Below are 21,576 nucleotides of genomic sequence, written 5' to 3' on the forward strand. Positions count from 1 at the left end.
ATTGTATAGAACGGATAGTGATGCGCTCAACGCTAGCGGGCGTGTACATTTTGCTTTTTACATGAAGTCATCCAGCCACTGCCGAGAGCCAATTTATGAATGAAAAAAAAAGTTAGCATGCGCAATGCAAGCCTTTCATTACCCACTGTAGTATTCCACCAAAAAAAGGTGTGCAATTCTAGTATCACCTTGTACCAAAACGACCTAGAATTTCACTTTCCTATATTATGAAAGGTATTCTCGGAGGATCTATTTTCTCACCCATACTGCATTGGTAAGCAAATTTTGATTACTTCATGCTTTTCTACCAAAATCGTACGAATTGGCGTTGATATGGCATCAAGTTCAATGGACTTTGTAAAGTCTATCGCAACGTGGACAAAGTCAATTGATTTCGGGGTTTCTTATCTTTCTCGTTATATTTTTTTTCTTTATTTTTTACAATAAGGCCATGAGAAGTAAAGTATTAGATTTGCGTCCGAAAAATTTTCACATGACATAAGGCTTTTTTTCATTATTCATTATTTACATGACGTCATCCAGCCACTGCCGAGAGCCAATTTATGAATGAAAATATAGTAAGCATGCACATTGCAAGCCTTCCATAGCCCCACTGCATACAGTATTCCACCAAAACAAGTGTGCAATTCTCTATCACCTCGTACCAAAATTGACCTAGAATTTCACTTTCCTATATTTTATATGAATTATGAAAGGTATTCTCGGAGGATCTATTTTCTGACTGATACCGCACAGGTAAGTGAATTTCGATTACTTCTTGCTTTTCGGTCAAATCTTACGAATTAGCGTCGATATGGCATCGTGTTCGTTAGAGTTTGTAGAGTCTATCGCAACGTGTACAAAGTCAATTGATTTCCGGGTTTCGGAGCGTCGCGTGAATATGCATGAAATTGCCGAGTCTCGATAATTTCGATCGATACTGGAGCGATCCGATCATGAACCAAGTCCATTTCCCGCGTAGAAAATGTGACCGGATATTGTTATCGCTATCGATATTTTCGCACGCAGTCCGAAGGAATTTATTTTGGCGACACGTAGTCATGACATGATCTGCGCGATTGGCCAATCAGCAATCTCTGATTCGCTGAGCCGAGACATTCTCTCCTATACACAGTCTATGGACAATTTACCACAGCTGTGCAAAGATCAAAGGTGCACTGCATGCAGCGGTGTACCGTATGCACATATTAAGTTGTGCGTGAATAATCCTTTACTGCCCTGCAATGATTTGGAACTTGTAATTTCGTAAAGTAATGAATTTTTTTTGAAATAGTGAAATTTTTTTGAAATAATGAAATTTTCATGCTGGTGGTTTTGGAGCATGCGGGCGGTGGACGCAAATCTAAAACTTTCATTCTCTTGGCCTAAGGCTAAACATGATTTCCATCCCACCTTTGTGACTCGGAATGTCCGGGTAGGTGGAGCGTAGTGTAGTGGTAGTGAAGTGGAGCCTGCACGAACTTCGCCCGATGTACTGACTGACGTGCTAGCTTTCGCCTTCGGCTTCGGCAAATTGGCAGTGACCATGGTAGGCACGCTCACGGAAATTTTCAACTCCAATGAAATTTCATAAAACTTACCTCAAAAGAAAGATTAGATATTCAATAAAACATTTCCTTACTTGGTTTGTTGAAAAACTCGGAAAAACATGGAAATCAGATTTTTTACTAAAAATGCTGCGTCTATTGCCTTTCGTCGGCTCAAAGAGAGTCGCATCCAGCCAGCGCGCACGTGACCCAACTTACCAACGCTGGGCGGGTCCGAGCGGGTAGCGTATGCGTGGAGCCATGGCATGGTTACGGCGCGATGGAGCGCTAGGCCGGCAATCCTCATTGGGACAGCGTAGACGCGTCGCGCACATTTTACATGCATATTCATGAATAAATATTGTTTTTTCCCATGCATAATGAGGTAAACACAGCTGTTTCTCTTCAAATGTGTGTTTGCTTGAAAAATTGACAAGTTCTATTTTTAGTTGTTCAGAGGCGGATTAGGGAGGTAAAAGGGGGGGGGGGGAGGATATATAGGATGTGCCCTTAAACAATCTTTAATGAGTATTTTTCTTTTTTTGATGGGGGGGGGGCAATCATAATTGGTTAAACATAGCTGGGGTTTTTTGTAATTTTTTTTCTTGCCATTTTTCTTTTTTTTTGGGGGGGGGGGAGAGGGGGTCAAGCTTAGTGCCTCCCAATTTCTCATGAAAGTCGTGGGTCCACTAATGGTTTAGGTTTGTGTTCCCTTCTTAGGGAGTTTTTTTTTTCTTTATTGTTTCTTTATTCTAGCTCTAACTTTCATTTTAAATTTATTCAAATCTAACCCCAATTTTCTTTTCTTTTTTGTTGCCTTGAATCAGTTTTATGTTGGAGGATTTTTTTTAGTTCCAGGCAAGACGTATTGTTCGCTGATCCAGATGGGCCTCAGAAAACAAGTGAGTGATAATTATTTATGGTAATATTACTTTAGAAATATCTTTCCTACAATAATAATTATATTAGGCCTGCATTTATGATTTTGCCATACTTAATAGAACAAATAGAAAATTGTCTTACCTTGACTTGGATGTGTAGGAATAATGCTCAGGGGAAAAAGGTTTTGATACTGGACCACTTGTTTTGGGTTTGATCACTCCTGTTATAACCATGATGTAGGCAGTTGTAGAAGCATATAGTGGTTCGGATTCTCACCTTGCTATCAGAGGGTCAATTATTGTTCCAATATGGCCTTGTGTCCTTTGGTTAGGCGTCAATCCACAGTGTCATTATCATGATTATAGGATTTTAAGGTCATTAGAAATTATGTCACAAATAATTTCGGATTGGGTCATATAGAAGAACTCCTCTAATTCGTTGAACTCTATTTCATATTCCTTGCCATTATAGTTTTGAACGACACCATTCCACCACACTTCCACCCCTTTGTTGTCTTCCCATTTTTGGGTGAAATTCTTTTTCACGAGGGAGGTGGGGTGTTTGATCAACATCAGGATATTTTTCATTTTTTCATCACCTTGATTCCTGGCACACTCATTTTCTAGGATCTCATGTAGTTCTTCAACATTACATTTCGATAGGTATTGCTTGTTTGGGGATGGATTAATCAATTGCTGAAATTTAATTTGATTTGTAAGAAAATTTTTCTTGCTTGTCTTTGATGTCTTCTTGGAGAGAACTTCGTCAATTGATGAGGTGCCTTCCATTACACCTTCCTCCAATACATGTTCTATCACTTCTTCAATTTTCTCTCTGTGTTTCTTCTCCTTTTCTGTCAGTGAAAGTCTGTTTGCTTCATTTTTCTCTTTTATTGCTTTTGATACATGTGATGAGAGGATTATATCATGTTTACGTACCTCCTTCCCTTTCTTCATTGCTGAACTAATTGTTTTCTTTTTCTCTTCCGCAGATTTACCTTCCAACCAATCCCTTGTGTCATTGGAGGAAAACATTACCTTGGCTTCCATCTTTCCTACTGAAATGTTTGGCGCTCTATGTAAGAGAGAGTCTGCCTTGGCAAACTGACGTTCACCAGATATGTTTGTAGATGAACACGAAGCAGCAGCTTCACAGAGATCCTGTCCTGGTTCCCAAAACACTCCCCCTTGCAATTGGTCTTCTAGTTGTCTCTTGCACACAATGACACATTCGTGCATCATTTTCTCCAAGATAGGACATAGAGGAGCTTTTCGAGCATCATTCATGTCATCAATGAATGGTATAGCTACACATTCTCCAAAGGCACATCTATTGGTAGAGAGCATTAGTTGAGGATCCATCTCCCAACTCGACATGCAATCGACTGCTTCCTGGTATGCAGTGTTAATTCCAAGAATGTTTTCTGCTGTACCTAGCATCTTCATCCATGGCTCCGTAATCTTGAGTGAAATAAGAGCTAAACAACAAATACAAGCCTGTAGGTGGGGATCTTGAAGATACTGGTACAAAGCTGATTGTAAATCATTTGTGGGCTTCTGAATTTTCTGAAAGTAATTCAAAATAAATGGCATCATTGCAACTAAGCACTTGGCAGATTTAAATAAAATGTTAAATCGATTTCCTACCCATCTTGGGAATGTTGTCACTGGACAACCAGTAGTCTTCAGAAATGATGTAAGAGCAATACCACATCCGGTTGCCTCATTATGGAATAAATCAGATACCTTTCTGATGAGGCATGCGGTATTACTCTCCCCTCTCTTACTCTCCCCTCTCTTCTTGAAAAGTCTATGATATCTATCTTGGCTTTCACTCTCCTTTAATGCATTATCACATGCCTTACCAAGGGTGTCCAGAGGGTGCATCCCACATCTGAAGCTGTTGATATGAGATTCCCCTTTCAAGTCAGAGAGTTTCTTGTCAATTGCAGTATTCACACTCGCTCGATCGGTCATAGTATTTGCTATGCCGTCAAGCAATAATGGATTCACATCTGATAGAGATTCTTTGATAGCTTTTATATATTCGTCGCTTGTTCCTCCAGCTTGCTGGCGTAATCCTACCAAGTATGTTTTCTCCTTAGAAGCTAGTTCACATTCTACAAGGTGACCAACTCGTGATTTAGTTGTCCCATCATACTTTAATGTTGTATTTCTTGCCGACACAAAATGTTCCCCAATCTGGTCCCGACAAATTGCCTTCATTTCAGAAGCAAAGCGTCCTTGAGTTTGTCGAGACGGTAGGTCATTTGTGAAGGTCACATCACATAGGTTTCCGCGACAACTCTAATCGCTTCGCTTACTTTTCCTTCTGCGACTCCTAGGTTCTGTAATTTTATTTATAAAAGTGGGGAGGGATACAGTAATAATTTTGCATGCAACCTTTATCAGAATGATGTGACATTTGCTCTTGTGGCAAATGATCCAAGGACAGTTAGTTACAGTTAGGGTTTCACAGAAGTTTGTTTAAAACTATGTTAGGAAAATCAATGTGTAGTGTTAGATTTGGGGTTAGCATATTTGGGATTTGCCTTTTTTGCCAGAACAATTGTAATGAGACTTTTAGTTATTAAAACAGTATTAAACTTTGTGAAAATTACTTAAACTTAAGAAATTGAGTACATGCTTATAGATTACTGAGTCAAAATTAAAATCATCTCAAATGGTTTAAATATAGGAAGAAATAGAACATGCTCTAAAATAACTTCATTGTGAACAATAATTAGGAATGAAATCCTTGAAACCAGTTGAACTGTAGAAGACAGGAAGTTTTGGATAAATAATAAACTATGCTGTTATCAGCATACACATGCTCATCATAACTTTTTTTGCCCAATTGTTATCAAGGTTTCAAAGATCTTATTCTTGAATTATTCTGTTTGCATTTGAGTGAACTTCAATCCCTTTTAACATCCTTGCTATTAATGAAAAATATGAAAGCAATAATCGCTACATTTTTATAACAACTGAAGTAGGTAATTTTTTTATCATAGACCAGGGCAACTTTGCATACAAATACAAGCTAATATTATGGTAATTTGGCCATCCCATAGTAATGCTAATCACCAACCAATCAAAATCAAAGACTCCAGACAAGTTACCCGGATTGGCAAAGTTACCATAATACAATATTCTATGAAATAGGGTCTTTGTGATCAGTTTCCAGTAAAGTATCTCAGGAAATAATCATGTATCTGATCAATTACCCGTTTTACATATTAAAAATGTCAAAAGGGGAACCTCCAAATTACTATTATGAACATTATATGACTTAATTCCTATCACTTTATTTTTTATAAATCAATTTTATTCAAACCCAACCTGTAAATAGTAGGATGCTTCTCTGATCTGAGGGGTGTAGGACTTTCCAATCTTGGTTTGGATTTGTTGAGGATGATGGGACTTGTCTTTTTCATATTGAAGATTTTCAACAGTTTCTTTGAGTTGTTCAATCTCCTGTTGCTTCTGGGCTACCTTGATTTTTTCTTGCTCTGTGTATTTCTTTTGAATTCTTTGACGTCTTCTCTTTTCTTCTTGCAATTGTGCTCGAAGTCTCGTGATTTCAATTGTCTTCCGTTTTTCTTCACTCTTTGTCATTTGGTAGTTTACCCTCCATTCCCTTTTAGATTGTTTAAGTCGCTTTATTGTTTCGGTAATCCGTTTTCTTCCACCTCTTACACTGCCAAATATAGATGTGAAAGACTGAACCTTTTCTTTATTCTTTTTCAGTTCCTTCTCAAGGTGCTTCACTTTCTTTTTGTAAGTCATTACTTCCCTCTCTGTTTTTTGCACCATGTCCTTGAATCTCTCAAGTTCTTTTCCCAAATTTTCTACTTGATCATTGGAATAGACTTTTCTCTTTTTAGGACTACCAGCATCTTCATCTTGGTCTACTTTAGCATGCTTTGGAGGTCGAACAACTTTTCCTGGGGGCTTGAAAGGTTCTTGCAGATAGTTGACCTTCACATCATTTTCGTCCTTAGTTTGTTTTGTTTTGTTTAGTTTCAAGTACCTTCCATAGATTCTTGTTATCTTGGTCTGAAGGGCCTTTAAAGTACATTCAGCATCATATTTGTTTTGAACTATTTCATAAAATTTTGACCATGTAATTCCCTCTCCTCTCGTGAGTTTTGGCAGTAGGTCAATGATAACTTCATTAGTAATCCTATCAGCTGGTAGCTGGAGCAGATCCACCTCTTCTGACATTTTGGCCATGATCTTAAATATTAAAGCCAAACAATATAATATCTGGAAGGCAAAATAATGATGCAACCTTGCTGAAAAACCCTTTAACATGTTTAAGCAATTGAATAATAGTTATTACAATTCCATAATTCAGATTTAAGACCACAGTTAAGTTCATACATGAAGAAAAATTCCTGAGAACATAAGTGCCATTAAGATAAAAGTCATGAGACCTCATGATAAAGTACTGGAAGAAAAATTACCCTTCCCTTTCCCAGTGCAGAAAAAAAATATGTGCAATAAATGGTGCTGAAATTGTTAGGAGTCCATGAAACAGAAATCATTTTTTTACAAGAACAAAACACAAAAAATAGAACGAAAAATTCAAACAAAAACAAAACAGAAATCTAAATAATAAAAAAATAATAGATAAGAATCTTATGTTTCTTTCTTGAATATTTAAATTTCTCAAGCTAGTCATATGCTAGCTGTAATCCTGCGTAGAGATCTTGTCATCTGGCATTAGCCAGATTTGGTCGTTCATGGCTTTATCCTTGGCCTGGACTGATGTTCACAATCGGCCTGGAAATTTTCTCGCCAGTCGCCAGACATGCGGATGATGAGTTGATAATGGACTCGATTTAGCATTTTCAGGAATAGATAATGAAACCTGAAGGAAACAAAAATAATAAAAAAAATAAATCAAATCATAATCAAAAAGATTTTCAATAAATAAAAAGGGCTTTGAAAATAAAAATACATATGATTTTCATAGAGATTTCAAGGAAAAAAAATTATAAAATAGAACGTAGCATCCCCCCCCACCGCTTCACCAATTTATTTCTGAAAAAATGTAGCATTTTACAATTTAGTAATTTACAAATAGAGATACTGAGTGTGTAAAATAATCGATTTCCCCAAGACTATAGAAGATCAAATATTCATAAAAGGAAAACAAAATAAAAAATCATACCATATTCTGATATACTAAATGAAAATAAAATGAAGTGAAAACAAGTAAGTAAAGTCTGAGAATAAGATGTAAATCCATCATGATTCATAATGAACAGGAAATGATGTTTTGTGCTTTGTTTTGCATCAGGTTCATTGTAATATAATTTTTGAATTTAATAAAATATTAAATTGTCCATGATATTAACAGAAGAGAAAAAAATATTACCTACGAATAAGTGAGTGTAAATGTGCACACTGAAAGCGATACGCGGGACTGTGCAGAGCAGATGAAGCAGACGCCAAATCCCCCCCGCGAAATTCAAGAGCGCGAAGGCGCTAAATCTCGACAATTTTGCCTGCAACAGACCTGTGCATCAAGCTGAATCGCTTTCATCTGCTAAGTTCTTCCCACGTAATTTCGGTGTTAAATTAAAGCTTAGAATTTCATCTTCACCATGAATCATGATGCATCAGTGTGCAAGTAATATAATTATTCATAAAACTCAAAATTTCGACAAAATCAGGCAAATTTGGTACTTACAAGTGATTTTCCAGGCCTCTCGATCGTCGTTCGTTGGTCCGCTGGAAGTGCCGATGAGTCAGATGGTAAGTCTATACGTCACACAGCCATATGGTGTCTCAATCATTTTGGTGGTATTCGATGTTATACATGTATGAGTGAATTGAATAACGCCATGCCATGGCTCTGGAGCTCAATTTCGCTTCGTCACGCTGCCGCCGCCGGTCGCAATTTTTGTACAGCGAACCGAGCTCGCGAAAAAGCGCCCTCTTGTGATGCGTGAGCGTGCCTAACCATGATGATGACCAATGTTTTCATTTTTATTTAAAAAAAAATGCTCTTTTACGGGTTTTAGCACTTACATGTACATTTAGTTGGATATTACAAAGATTTTGAAAAAGATTATGTCCTTAAATCCTTGGTCCATTTCATGGTTAAGAAGGGACTAAAATCTAAATAAATAGAACTAAATAAATGCACAGAAACTTCACCATACAGCAAACGCAAAAGTCAACACATGGGACCAAGATGAAATAACTCCACAGAGAACTTACGCCACTCATCCGTTTGCTTCATTCTTACAGGCATGCGGCATCCTTCAACCACCAGATCTTCCTGAAAAGAAAAATAGAGTTGCAATTATAAGTTCAACTGAGTAGGGCACAATAAAAATTTAAAAGAATTAATAAAAACGAGTAAAACTCACAGTTTTTATCGATGAATCATTGTTTTCCGCCATTTTGTTTGTGTGTTTTCTCTCAAAATTACTCCACTGCGCTGCGCTGCTATGCTGTTGACGGCTTGTCAAGATTTAACAAAACCAAGGAAGAAGCACAACCCAAGTAAAATGAGTGCAGGAGAAAAGAAGGAATCACCAGATGCTATGAATCTAGAGGAGAGGTATGAGCCGTATTATATATGCATTTTAGATGGATTTTTCTTCTAATTTTGCATTATATTTTTTATTTTAAGCCAAAGTCTTGATTCACCTCAAGTGATCACTTCAGTTCAGTCCCACCTTATGTCTGTTTTGTTTGCTCTGGTTTTGGAAGCTTGTACGGGCTATTTTTTTTTTACTATTTTTACATTCATAAACATATTAAATTTTTGGAAAAGTAGTCAAAATTATGTTCTTTTGATATGAAGGAAACGGACACCAAAACTTAAAGACCAAAAATGTGTTGTCACTTTCTTTTTTTGTTGCTATTTATGAATTTTGCCCTTTTTTGTGTGAAAAAAATGTTGGACTTGGTCACTCTAGGCGACACCGCAATACTTACCCGTGTTAAGAAACTGGGACTCCACTCACGCGCATTTGGGCCGCCCTAGCTTAGAACTAAGCTTTCTTTCCGTAAAAAAAAATTATTCTTATGATTAAATAAATATTAATTAATACATGAATACTGTTAAATCGGTACTCACCGGTTCTCTTCTTGAATTTTCTGCCAATTTCCCACGCTGCTGGCTGCAATTCCGCGGTAAATTTCGTCGCCATAGAGAGCTGTTCATGCAACGTTATTTATAAATGGAGCGCCCTTTACGAGAGTTGTTAATGCCGCGGAGAATGTGTGTGTGTGTATTTTAGTTTTGTCAGACGTGTATCAATCAGGTATGATTATTTACGTCTGGGACCGACCTTTATTAACGTCACCATCCGAAAGACGTGACCAGGGCTCGAACCTCGAACCTCTGCATCAATTTTGTAACTTCCCCACAGCTTGGATTACAGGCGCACGCCACAACGCCCAGTTAGGCATTTTGGCCTGTGTTCAAGGCGTAGCTGTTCTATTTTTTTTTATAAAATTATGTGTGAGATCGAAATCTCAGCGAGTAAACACTCTTCCAATATGGAAGAGTGTATACTCGCTGTGATATGATCCCGATAGGGAGGCGCAACACCCCCACCCACATGGGCGCAAACCCCAGGGCCGGGGGACATGTCCCCTCACCCAAAATAGTAGGGGGCACATTATGAAATGTCCCCCTACTATTTTTGGTCATGTCGTTCAAATTCGAAATGTATTTTGGAAGAGACGATCTTACTTTTGGCATGCCCCCTTTTTTTTGCTTGTTTGCTTGTCAAATTTCTTTTGGTCAAGATGACCTTCTTTAGAGGGTGATAAACCTTCTTTTTTTGTTTGTTTTTTGCTTGTCAAATTTTCCAGCCCCTGGTCCCCCTACCTTTGGGGAGAGATTTCCGCCCTTGCAAGTAGACATATACTCTTGATATTGTTTGCGAATCTGCACGGGCGTCGATCGAGGGCTGGGGATGAGGAAAAGCGGTGAGACGAGAAAAAAAAATAGAACTTAGAAGGGGAAAGGCGACAGAAAAAAAGTGAACGAAAGAAAAATTAATGGAAAATAAAAGGGAAGAGTAAATAGGGAGAAATGTGATGGGTAAAATAAATTATGGGAAAAGAGGACAGAAAAAAAGTGAACGAAAGAAAAATTAATGGAAAATAAAAGGGAGGAGAAAATAGGAGAAATGTGATGGGTAAACAAAATTATGGGGAAAGATTCTGGACGCACTATTCATGTTTTATCATGAAAAGGATAAGTTATTTATCCGCGAGCAGACACTTTTTGATATTGTGATCTGAAACTGGATAATGATTTAAATAGAGAACAATCTGCGTATCTGAATTAACGTGTGTTTTAGATTTCGACCTAGAATTTGGGTATTCTAAGTAACTTTCTTATCATGAAAATCAATAAAGAGAGCGCAAAGCGCGAGCTAAAAATATATGATATAACAAAGGGTGAATTTAAGCTCTGTAATGCAAACACTTTGTGGGAAAATTGTGAATTGTGATGGATCACAGTTAAAAAAGAGCTGATGTATTTTATTTTTATTACTTTGAGTTTTTACATAGGACCGGAACATGCTATGAGGGCATTATGTCATCATATGAAATTGATGACCATCTTCCTATTTCTCTCGCATGGGAGCGCGAAATGTGTTAATTTTATGGCCTGAAAACTGGACATTTAAAGCACTTTGTAATTATGCATAAGAGGCATTATATATCTATCAATGCGAGCAGAAATCGCGAGTCGAAGTTTTTGATAAACTGTCATCAAATTAGTTTGATTTAGAATTAATATTGGGATATACATAACCGACTAATCCAAATGCTATAGCGTGCGGCGCTAGCTGATACGTTTTAACAATCTGACCTGAATAGGGAACTTTTTGAGAACTTTATGGAATACAGGAAAATAATACGTACCTGAAAACTCAAATTTTGCGAGCGCGCAGCGCAAGCAGAAAATGATAATGTTCAGATGATATCACAGACATTTTTACAGAGCACTTTTTAAAAATCAATTTGTAAATGAAACAAAATAATGAAAGTTCAATTTCCCAGCTGAAATATGTTTTGTATAATGACTTCAAAGTTTGATTTTTCAAGCTCCATATTGAGCAAGATATGCAAATACCCTAAAAGACAATAAGGCGCGAAGCGCGAGCGAAAATTTTTTATCCTAACAAATAGATTTAAAAAAAAATTATTTTCAGAGTCTTCCCCTAATGTTATTTCATTTAATCATGTTCCTCCTCTTATGTTTGCCTTTCTTTTTTTTTCTCTTTTCCCTTCCTTTTCTTTTTTCCTTTCTTTTTTTTTCTTTTTTTGCTCCGCCAATAGGGGGGCCCGGGCCCCTCGGCCCCCCTGGATCCGCCTATGTTAGCGGTTGTAGGTATAAATCGCGCTCTAACGCTCTAAAACTGTGTTCTTTATCAAAAAGCTGTCTTTCATATTCATTTTGTTCGCAAAAGAATATAAAGTTAATTTCAATCATTGTATATAGTTATCCTGTTTATGATAAAAATACTTAGAAATTGGGTTAGGTTAGGGTTATCAAATTATCAGGGCAGAAAATATATATTTTTTTCTCATTTTGCGCGTCGAGCTGGCACTATTTGATCTGTGTTATTATGTTTTTGATGACATTCATTGTATTCACAACAATAATTATTAAACATTGCGCACGCGCCGTGCGCCGCATGAATTATGTAGATCAGGTGAATAACTTACCGCTACACACGAGCAGTTGCTCTATATATTCTATGTAATATAATATATAGAGCAACTGCCCATTTTTAATGGTCCATAATATACCCACTTTCTTCTTTTTTTGGAACGAGTATGAATTTATCTACTGATATACTGAATGTACAATAAAAGTCATTATCATGTATTTCTTGGCATTTCATTTACTTTTTTTACCATAATTATATCACACAGCTGTTCGCATAGGCCTACGCCGTCACAAATAACAAAACAAAATCTCACTTTTTTTCTTTTTTGGTGGGGGATAGATTTTCCATACGCATACGTACAATTTTTCAAATTATTTTTTTCTGCTATTTTCATAATAAACTTTAAATGATTTCGCCTTTGCACTATTATTTTTTTAAAGACAAAATTACATCATCATCATATCATCGTCACCAACTTCATTCTCATCTTTATCACCACTACCACCATCATTATTATCATCATCATCATCATCATCACCGCCACCATCACCACCACTATCATCTTCACCAAGATAAATCCTGCTTTTTTTCCTTCCTATTTTCCTCTTTTTAGAGGGCACACCACCACGCCCCCTTACTGGATATCCGCCTCTAACGTTTGTTGTTGTATATAAGTTGGCGGATGCCTCATGAAATGAAATAATATAAAATAAGGAAAGGGAAACTAATTAGAAAAAGGACTGAGGAGAAGAAAAAAGAAAGCCAAACAAACAAGAAAAAAAAATATCAAAATTTTGTTGTAAAGTCTTCTACGTCAGTTTAATAATTATGTTTTCAATGAAATGAGAACATAAAAAAATGAAACAAGTAAGATGGGCTATACATCGTAGCAAAGAAATAGAGGGAAGCTCCGAGACAATAAAAAGGGTGAGAAAAAGAAAAGACTTTGAAATACTCACAACACGAGCATAATAAAAAAAATTGGAATAAGCAAGGACAAGTAGCTGAGGGACACCCCCCCCCCTCTCTCTCTAGTTATTTATGTATCAAACTCGCATACACAAGAATTTCTTACTAATCAAAATATTGCGAGCAAAAAGCACGAGCTGACATTTTTTTAAATATTCAAAACTGATAGAGAGACACATTTTAAACAATTCATGAATCATAATAATTATACAACTAGCTTACCAATTGAATCATTCGATTGCGACAAATGATCTGAGAATTAATGCTTTTAGGAATTCATTAAATTAAAGCAAAGTATCTCAACATTAAAATAATTAAGGCGGGCGCAAGGTATCAGCTACTACACCGATAATTTTTTTTTTGACATTTGAAGTATTTTCGGTAATCATGAAAAAGATCGGATATTTCATGAAAGCTCAAATCCCGAAGAGCGGAATATTTTTATTAATTGACTTTTTAAAAAAATGTTCTAAGCCCCATTTAATATTTGATTATAAGTCGATGCATTAAAAGCTGAAAAAATAAAGTATTTTGTGTTCCTCTATCATAATTGTCTTTCTCTTTAACCCTGGTTCTTTTTTTCTGGGGGGAAGCATTTTGGTTAAAGAGAAAAAAGATAATTGCTGGCTTGTGGACGCCCGGTGTGGACGGTGGTAGGGACACCCCCCCCCCCCCCGTAGTTACGCCAATATGGGACCAAATGATCCTAAATGTCCGAGGCGAAACTTGTGCAATCAAACGTTATTTCTGAATAAATTAAAGCTTGCGCTGTTCAACTTCAATCTCTTTCAGCTAAATTTGCGATGAACGCTGCGTTATGAAATATATAATTATCAACATCTGGCGAAAAGAATAACCGACCGATCACCTGACGAGGACGCGTATACGTGATCTGCATATCAGGTCCGATCGAGAGTCAGAAGTGAAGGACAACTGCCAAGAAAATCAGGAAAAAGTCGTCAAAATGTAAGTTCCCCTTCATTTCTTTCAATTTTTTGTTACTTATTGAAGCATTAATGTATCATTAAAGCAAAATTTCAACAAAAGCCTCAAATTTAGCTAGTACTTTTGTTGAAATTACAATAAATTTAGATCCACATAAATCTCTAACCCAATTTTAGCACTGATGTCGCCTATGAGGTCCATACATGTAATGTTTGGACCTCATTGGTACTAGGAGTGGACTTGGTTGGAGTCCTGGTCTGGATTGTCAAAGTTGCATTGCAGTTGCAATGACATTAACTGAATTATAATACCACTTCTAAGTTCTAGTACCAATGAGGTCAAAAGTGACTCAAAACATAACATATTGACCTCATAATTTACAATGGGGCTTTTGTAGAAAGTCGGCTCCCGAGGCAGTACACAAATGCATGATGATCTGATGATGACGACTAGTTTTTTTTTTGTTTACATATAAACCTTCTTGAGTGAAATTAATTATTGTTTATTGCAATTTAGATATTAAAAATAATATCTAAGGTAAAACTTTATATAAAATATCTGTGTATTTTGTACAATGGTGCTTGAAAGTCTTACTATGCTGGCAGCTTTTTTTAACCTTTTTTTAGGTCCCATAGACTCCCACTGCCTCCTACTAGTCCTAGAAGACTAGAATTGAATACAGTTAAATCTTTCTTTTTTAGTCCAGGCAGATAATTTGGCATTATTTGATTTTGAAGGCTTATTCATTTTGCTGTCAATACCTGACATTTATTTTTTTAAACTGAATTTTAAACAGTTGATTTTCCATTATTTGAATGTACATTGTAAGTCAGGACATTAGGGCCTATCTCATCAAAAGTAACCAATTAATATGAAATTGTGTAATCTGTTTTCTTGTCCAAATTACAGAATCTTGGAACTATGTAAAGGAGAACCAGATGGTATTCGAGATTCAGCTATTCAGAAGCAACTTCCAAACATTGATGCTCAACAGAGAGTATCGGCCGTCAACAGACTTCTTTCATCAGTGAGTTTCCTTTTTTCTTCTTCACCCCCCCCCCCCCCCCCCCCGCAAAGGTGGTTTTGAGAGGCATTCATTATGTTTGGAGTCAATGTTTTTGCTAATCTGAGAACACTTTAAAAAAACATGAAAAACAAAATTTTGATTCAGTAATTCTTATTTGTTAACATTTCAGAGCATACATGTATCTGATGAAGAAATCTAATTTGCCCCCTTTTCTTTTATAGGGTAAAATTGACTTGGTGAAGACAAGCACTGAATTGCTGTACCGTTTGAAGGATCCTGGTGTTGTAAGGTAATTTCCATTCTTTATTCCTTTAAGTGAACGAATTTAAGTGTCACTATTTGATTTAGACCAATACTGTCATTTCCTGGCAATTTATATCAGAGTTTCATGTGATAAATGAAATCTTTGGTCGATGCAGAAAAGAGTTATTTGTTGTAACTGTTGTTAAGGGGGGGGGGGATTTGAATATTTAGATACCTCTAATTTTATCCAGCCAGGATTCAAATCTGCATTGGGAATGTATCTAATCATTTGATAAATGAAGATGTATGCAATGTGATAGCTGTCATCATTTTATATGAGAACTATTGTTTTTTGTTATGTGTTAAAATTTTGTTAAATGGTAACTGTTTGCTCATATTATTTTTATAGTAAAATCAAAGGAGCTGATAACCAGGAACGTCTTGTATATCAGATCATCGAGCAATCAGGCAACAAGGGAATATGGACCAGAGATATTCGATTGAAGAGCAATCTACAACTAACTCAACTCAACAAGATCTTGAAGAATTTAGAGAGTAGGAAACTCATCAAGGCTGTCAAGTCTGTTGGGGTAGGTGTTTATTAACCCTTTGGTTTGCTAATGTTGATATTTTGCTCTTTAAACTATTGCCATGATTAGTTTTCTCCCTTATCTTTAAGCGAGATAAGGTGATAAATGCCTATATCTCCTGGATAGCATATGTGCGTTAATATTCTGTATCAGTGGTGCAGTATGGAAATCTAGGTTCAAACAAAATATCGCAAATATAATCAGTCATAGTGGCTGACCAGTTTTAGACGACAGAAATTACTGTAGGGTCTGTTTGGTTAAAGTAGAGACCATGGCCAAGTAGGTACTAGAACTTAAAACCATGCAAGTCCAATGCTCTAACCACTAGACCTTGATACGACCCATATAATGGGTTGGATTATGAATAAAAATTGTACATTCCACAAATTTTCCCTTCATTTAAAATCCAGGCAGCAAGGAAAAAGGCGTACATGCTCTTTAATCTGACCCCTGACCCCTCAGTGACCGGCGGAACTTGGTATAGTGATCAGGAGTTTGAGTCAGAATTTGTAGAAGTCCTGAACCAACAGTGCTTTAAGTTTCTTCAACAAAAGGTTTGTTTGCTCTCCTGCAGCAATCTCTTTATTTGAGTAATTGAACTTCACTTCCAACAATGTCATACTTTTTTGTGAGATGGAAAAAAGCAAACCTCATGAAGTATAGACTTTTGAAAAGGCTCCAGGGACATAATTGTTTTATTCAGGATTACATAGGAACAAATGAAAATGGCTGAGTGGCATTTATTTTGTACAACATTCATGTGAATCCTGGTAATACCATGCAAAATTATTTTCTGGGGCTACTTTTTACATCTCGTTGCCTAAATCTGCAAAAATTGGATAAGCTTTAACATTGCATTGAATGGGAATTTTTCATGGCTCTTGTAAGCATTTTGAGGGCAAATTCACCCCCAAGGCCAATACCCTGTATTCATCATGATGTCATCCTTTAGAAACAAACATAATGAACACCCAGCAAACACAAAACACTTTCAGAACGTTAAAAGAATGTTTCAGAAAATTCAAAAGACAATTTTAAAATGTCTCAAGGCTGACTCTTTTTGGACATTTGATAAAACAGTCACAAATCAGGAGATAAAATATATATGTGCAATATTGTGCTAATACAGAGATAAGTTGAATGTAAAAATGTATGTACAGTTGATCACAATACAAACGAACAACCAACCACAATATGTTCATAATACATTCAATATTTTTGCTGTGTCATACTAGCTTTTGTTACGACTGCATGTACATGCTTCAGATAAGGATTGATCCCTTGCTTAATTTGATTTTATCTCATAGGTTGAAAGTGTCTCCGCCCTACACCTTGATCCATTACTGAAGAGGAATAGATCATACGTTACACCAGAAGAGGTTTGGAAATTCATCACCGAGCTTCGGATCAGCAAGGTATGGGAGCTGGATTTTTCCTCCTTGTAATTGAATTGAGTTCAATAGTAAATTTACTGCAGTGATAAAAGTATTGATGAAATGAATGATTTAATAAATAAGTAGATTACTTTATAGATTACTTTACGAACAAAATCTTATAATTCGTGCTGAAAATAGTGAAAATGGATTGAAGAAATGAAATTTCCCTCAACTTTCACTCCTTTGAGAGCATTCTAGAACAAATAAGGATCTGTGTAGAATTCAGAAATATATTACATGAACTAAATACAATCCGAAACTGAGCATTAGGCTGTTGACTTGTTACTGTATAGTCGACTCTGCATATTCAGCAGTCCTTAAATGAAATAATCCCACAAGTCTAGGCAAATTTTTGAACCAGATTATGCAATGCATGTGTTCTGTTGTCCATCTCTCAGTCGGATTTTGACCAAGGCAGACTGACCTGTATGCATAGATTTAAGTGCACTGAATCTGAAACAAATGTTCAATGCTAAGTAGTTAAATATCAACACCTTCCTTGATAACATTAGTATATTTAATGCTGAATCGTTTGCAATATCAGGCAAATGAAACTTTCATAGCCCACCATTTAATGCCCGTAATGAACTCTGTATTCCCTTTGTTATCAGGTTGATTTATCGGTGGATGACATCACAACCATTCTAGACACACTAATCTATGATGGCAAGGTTGAGATGACAGTCAATGCTGGACCAGGAACATCATCATCATCGGGTTCATCGTCAAAGCTCTACCGTGCTATACAACCTTTGACCCCACCCACAGGGTTCATGAGGTCACCATGTGGTGTCTGTCCAGTAAGTTCTTGACTCTTGTCAGTGCATTTGGGATTTATTCATTCATTTATACCTGACCTTGTAGGATAGTACATCTGAAAAGTCCTTTCATGAATTGCTCTATTTGGGACGGTTTGATAATGGTTGTCAGCTCTGACAAGTTGTTATCTGACAATTTTGATAGAAACAGTCAGACTCTTATGCTTCTCAGTCAGTGAGAATTGAGAAATATCACAAGATCTGGCAACTAGTTAGACAAGAAATGGTGATAAAGGCCTCCAAGGTCAGATTGAGCAGATTGTGTAGAATATTTCCTGATGCTTTCAGTGTATTTCCTTTATGGGTAATTTTTCTCCTCTGACATCTCCATCTCTCACTTGCACATATTCCCTTCATATTATTTATCTCCCCTCGCACTCTCTTACTCTTTGTGCACAGGTGTTCAATCAGTGCTACGAAGGAGGAGCCATTTCACCCGCAACCTGTATATACATGAAAGAATGGATGGAGTACTGACAAATACTTTCACCATTCTTTTGAAGAAAGACGGTTTTCATCATCTTGAAATGGATAACAACGTATGCGGGTTGCATTCCATCCATTGACTTAGCATGGCAATGTGTGACTGGTTAAACATTTATTTAGATGGTCCAAGTGACTTCACCCATAGACTTTGGGAACCAGTTGGCTTCTGTATGAAGACGATGAATAAAAGTAATCAGTAGTCAATGGATTAAGGTTGCCTCGCATCCTCTGTGTCTGTATGGGTTGATGGAGGTGCTCTGCGAAGAGGTGAAAAGGTGACACTGTTACCCATCTTTGTAAGATGTCACCACAAACATCTAGATGACCCTCTCTGCTTGAATGGACATGCAGAAGTGCTTACCTCGCAACAGATTTTGTAAGGGATGGGAAAGTTTGTGCTTGCCCCAGTTGCTGCATTTTGTGTATGAGTTGCATTTATTATTACTTTTTTCAGATGAAAAAGGATTGTCTATTCCATTATATTTTTTGTGAATTAGATTGATACTTTTCAATGTACTGTTACCTTCAATCAATCAAAAACAACATTTTTGTTAGTTCCATATTATTACAATTTTTTTTTCAACACGACCAAGAGAATAATGATTTCAGTTTGCTGTAAACAATCTATTGCTTTAGGATGGTACTGCTACACTTGAAATTTCAGTCTAAATTGTCTCCTATATGAAATATTTTGAAATTTGAGCTTAATTGCTGAAAGAAAATGTGATTTTATTAGTCATCAATTTGATGTTTCTAAGCTCTATTGTAAGTTCTTGAGACGTCTCATTTTTTTATTCTCTTGCTTTTGATTATTTGAATGTCTTAAACTCCGTTAAATGATATCATGTCATCTCATAATGCAAATTGAAAAAAACAAGAATTTAGTGTTTGAAACAATCTGTGAAATAGATTGCCCGGAGAGTGAAGATGATTAGACTATGAAAAAGCTAATTGTTTGGTTCATGAATACATGTTTACTTATGATTCATGGCAATTGATCCATATGGTGTATATTTTCCAGAGTTTTTAGATATGTCATTGATTACACCAGTCACCAATGAAGAGCGTATGACCAAACATGGGGGTGGGGGGCATTAGGGAGGAAAAAAAGACTCGTGAGGGCTTTTAGCAATTTTTTCCCTGAAAAGCTCAAAAGAGCCTCGGAAAGTAAAAAAGGATTTTTAAAAGCCTTGAAAAATCCCCATCCACTAAAATGTTAAAACTTATCAAAGTTTGCATATTTAGGCAGTAGGTTGGAAATTAGTATTGCCCCTGAGAATGAAAAGTTATTGTTTTGCCTGGCCAGGTGGGGGGGGGATATGAATATAGTTTTTTTTTTCAATTGAATATCAGTAAAATAAATAATTTCATTGGAATATCTTTTTGATACTTCTTTTTCTTCCTTATTCTTTTCATTCTGTTTTTTCATCTTCTTTGTTTTACTAAATTGAAAGAAATCATAGTGGGGCAGTTGTCCTTTTACACTTACCACATTACCACTGCCCCTGTGGAAAAGCAGATCAAGTTTGGGGATGAAAATGGAATAAGTTTGCCTCCCAAATTTGATTAGCATTTTTGTTCTTGAGAGGACTCAACTAAGTTCTGAACAGTCCTAATATAAAAATCTGCTATACAATGTGTATCAAAAAAGTTTACACTTTGAAAAGCCCTGGGAATTAAAAAATATACATGTGGGTAATTTTTCACATAATATCTTGGGTTTTTGTCTTATCTGTCCGATGAATGTTAACGTTGTGACAAAATGTTACACTTAAGTGAGCACTGTCCATTTTTGTAAAGGTCGCAGAAATCTGTTTGTGCAGAAATGCTAGTTTTTACACTGTCAAGGGGAAAAAGCGCCGATCAAACTTACCCTGCGAAACATTTGTCGTACATTTCCCTTGCAATTTTAGTCAATTGAAATAAAACGGATACATTCAAGCATTTTGAACCAATTTTGCCACCCCAAATTGAAATTTCAACATTAGTAAGCACAACCTTCACCCTTTTTGTGCCAGCTGGATCTGAGGACATAGCTGAATCCAAACAAAAGTTTATATCAGACATCTCCAGCAATTTTTACTAAGTTTTTACTATTTAAAGGGGAATGAAACCTTTGGAACAAATAGGCTTGTGTAGAAACAGAAAAATCAAAGAATAAGAATAAAGAAAGTTTGAGAAAAATCGGATAAATAGTGAGAAAGTTATGAGCATTTGAATATTGCGATCACTAATGCTATGGACATCCTCACATTGGCATTGCGACAAGGATGTGTGATGTCACTGATGAACAACTTTCCCTTTGGTGGACTATAAAATACCCTCAAAATGTCTCTTTTTGCTTTTTCTTATGATGATACAAACTCTTTATCCATGATGTATTCTTAAAAAATATGTATTACATGCCCTCATGTAGACAGAACACATGATTTATGGATAGATGTGATAAAAGAGGCAATTCTAGTGAAATATAGACTAATGTAATGGGAGAGTTGTTCACAAGTGACATCACACATCTTTGTCGCATTGCCAATTTGCTATCTGCATAGCATTAGTGATACTTGTTTGTCCACTTTTCCCAAGCTTGAAAATGATTAACAAAATGAAAATCAAGCCTAAACCATTTCATGTAAATCACAGCTCGGTGTAAAGCAAATATCGCCATGATGGCCACGGTAAGTGGAGGAGTGTGGGGTGGGGCACAATGCACTCTTTGAATTGTTTTGGGCAAGGAAACAAGTTCAAAGGGTAAAAGATATCTTCAAATCAATTTCACTGGCTAAATTCCACATGTTCTTCATGATTAAAGTCTACTTTTATTCGCATATCTATTTCAAAGTTCTGCGCAATCATTTTTCACTAACTTTTCAAAAGTAAGTGGTGCTCACTCAAGCGGAAATATTTTTCGACAGTTATATCCTCATTTGCTTAAATGGATCTGTACCAATGTTGAAATGTGGAAAAATCTTTAG

At 36.3% G+C, this 21,576-nt stretch overlaps 3 protein-coding genes across 4 annotated transcripts in view; 1 reads left to right on the forward strand and 2 right to left on the reverse strand.

The window, feature by feature from the left end:
• LOC121418470 (histone acetyltransferase KAT5-like) overlaps positions 1–8,897 on the reverse strand; it is a 24,172-nt gene extending 15,275 nt beyond the window's left edge. For both annotated transcript variants that reach the window (XM_041612372.1, XM_041612371.1), the window contains exons 1-2: positions 8,815–8,897; positions 8,663–8,723 (exon numbers count right to left, since the gene is read on the reverse strand). In XM_041612372.1, coding sequence (XP_041468306.1) covers positions 8,663–8,723; positions 8,815–8,847 — 94 coding nt within the window. In that variant the 5' untranslated portion in view covers positions 8,848–8,897. The remainder of the gene's footprint in view (positions 1–8,662; positions 8,724–8,814) is intronic.
• Positions 5,556–8,408, reverse strand: LOC121418472 (golgin subfamily A member 6-like protein 2). The gene is made up of 2 exons (XM_041612375.1): positions 8,130–8,408; positions 5,556–7,304 (listed from the first exon to the last, which is right to left on the reverse strand). The coding sequence occupies exon 2, from the start codon at positions 6,743–6,745 to the stop codon at positions 5,756–5,758; it is 990 nt and encodes a 329-aa protein (XP_041468309.1). The 5' UTR covers positions 6,746–7,304; positions 8,130–8,408; the 3' UTR covers positions 5,556–5,755.
• LOC121418471 (DNA-directed RNA polymerase III subunit RPC6-like) lies at positions 8,842–19,028 on the forward strand. The gene is made up of 8 exons (XM_041612373.1): positions 8,842–9,008; positions 14,914–15,031; positions 15,253–15,320; positions 15,684–15,864; positions 16,275–16,418; positions 17,172–17,279; positions 17,912–18,100; positions 18,518–19,028. Exons 1-8 carry the CDS (start codon positions 8,896–8,898, stop codon positions 18,593–18,595), a joined length of 999 nt encoding a protein of 332 aa, XP_041468307.1. The 5' UTR covers positions 8,842–8,895; the 3' UTR covers positions 18,596–19,028.
• Positions 19,029–21,576: the final 2,548 nt, after the last annotated feature.

The sequence above is a fragment of the Lytechinus variegatus genome, chromosome 7 (genome assembly GCF_018143015.1).
Source record: "Lytechinus variegatus isolate NC3 chromosome 7, Lvar_3.0, whole genome shotgun sequence".
Taxonomy (NCBI): domain Eukaryota; kingdom Metazoa; phylum Echinodermata; class Echinoidea; order Temnopleuroida; family Toxopneustidae; genus Lytechinus; species Lytechinus variegatus.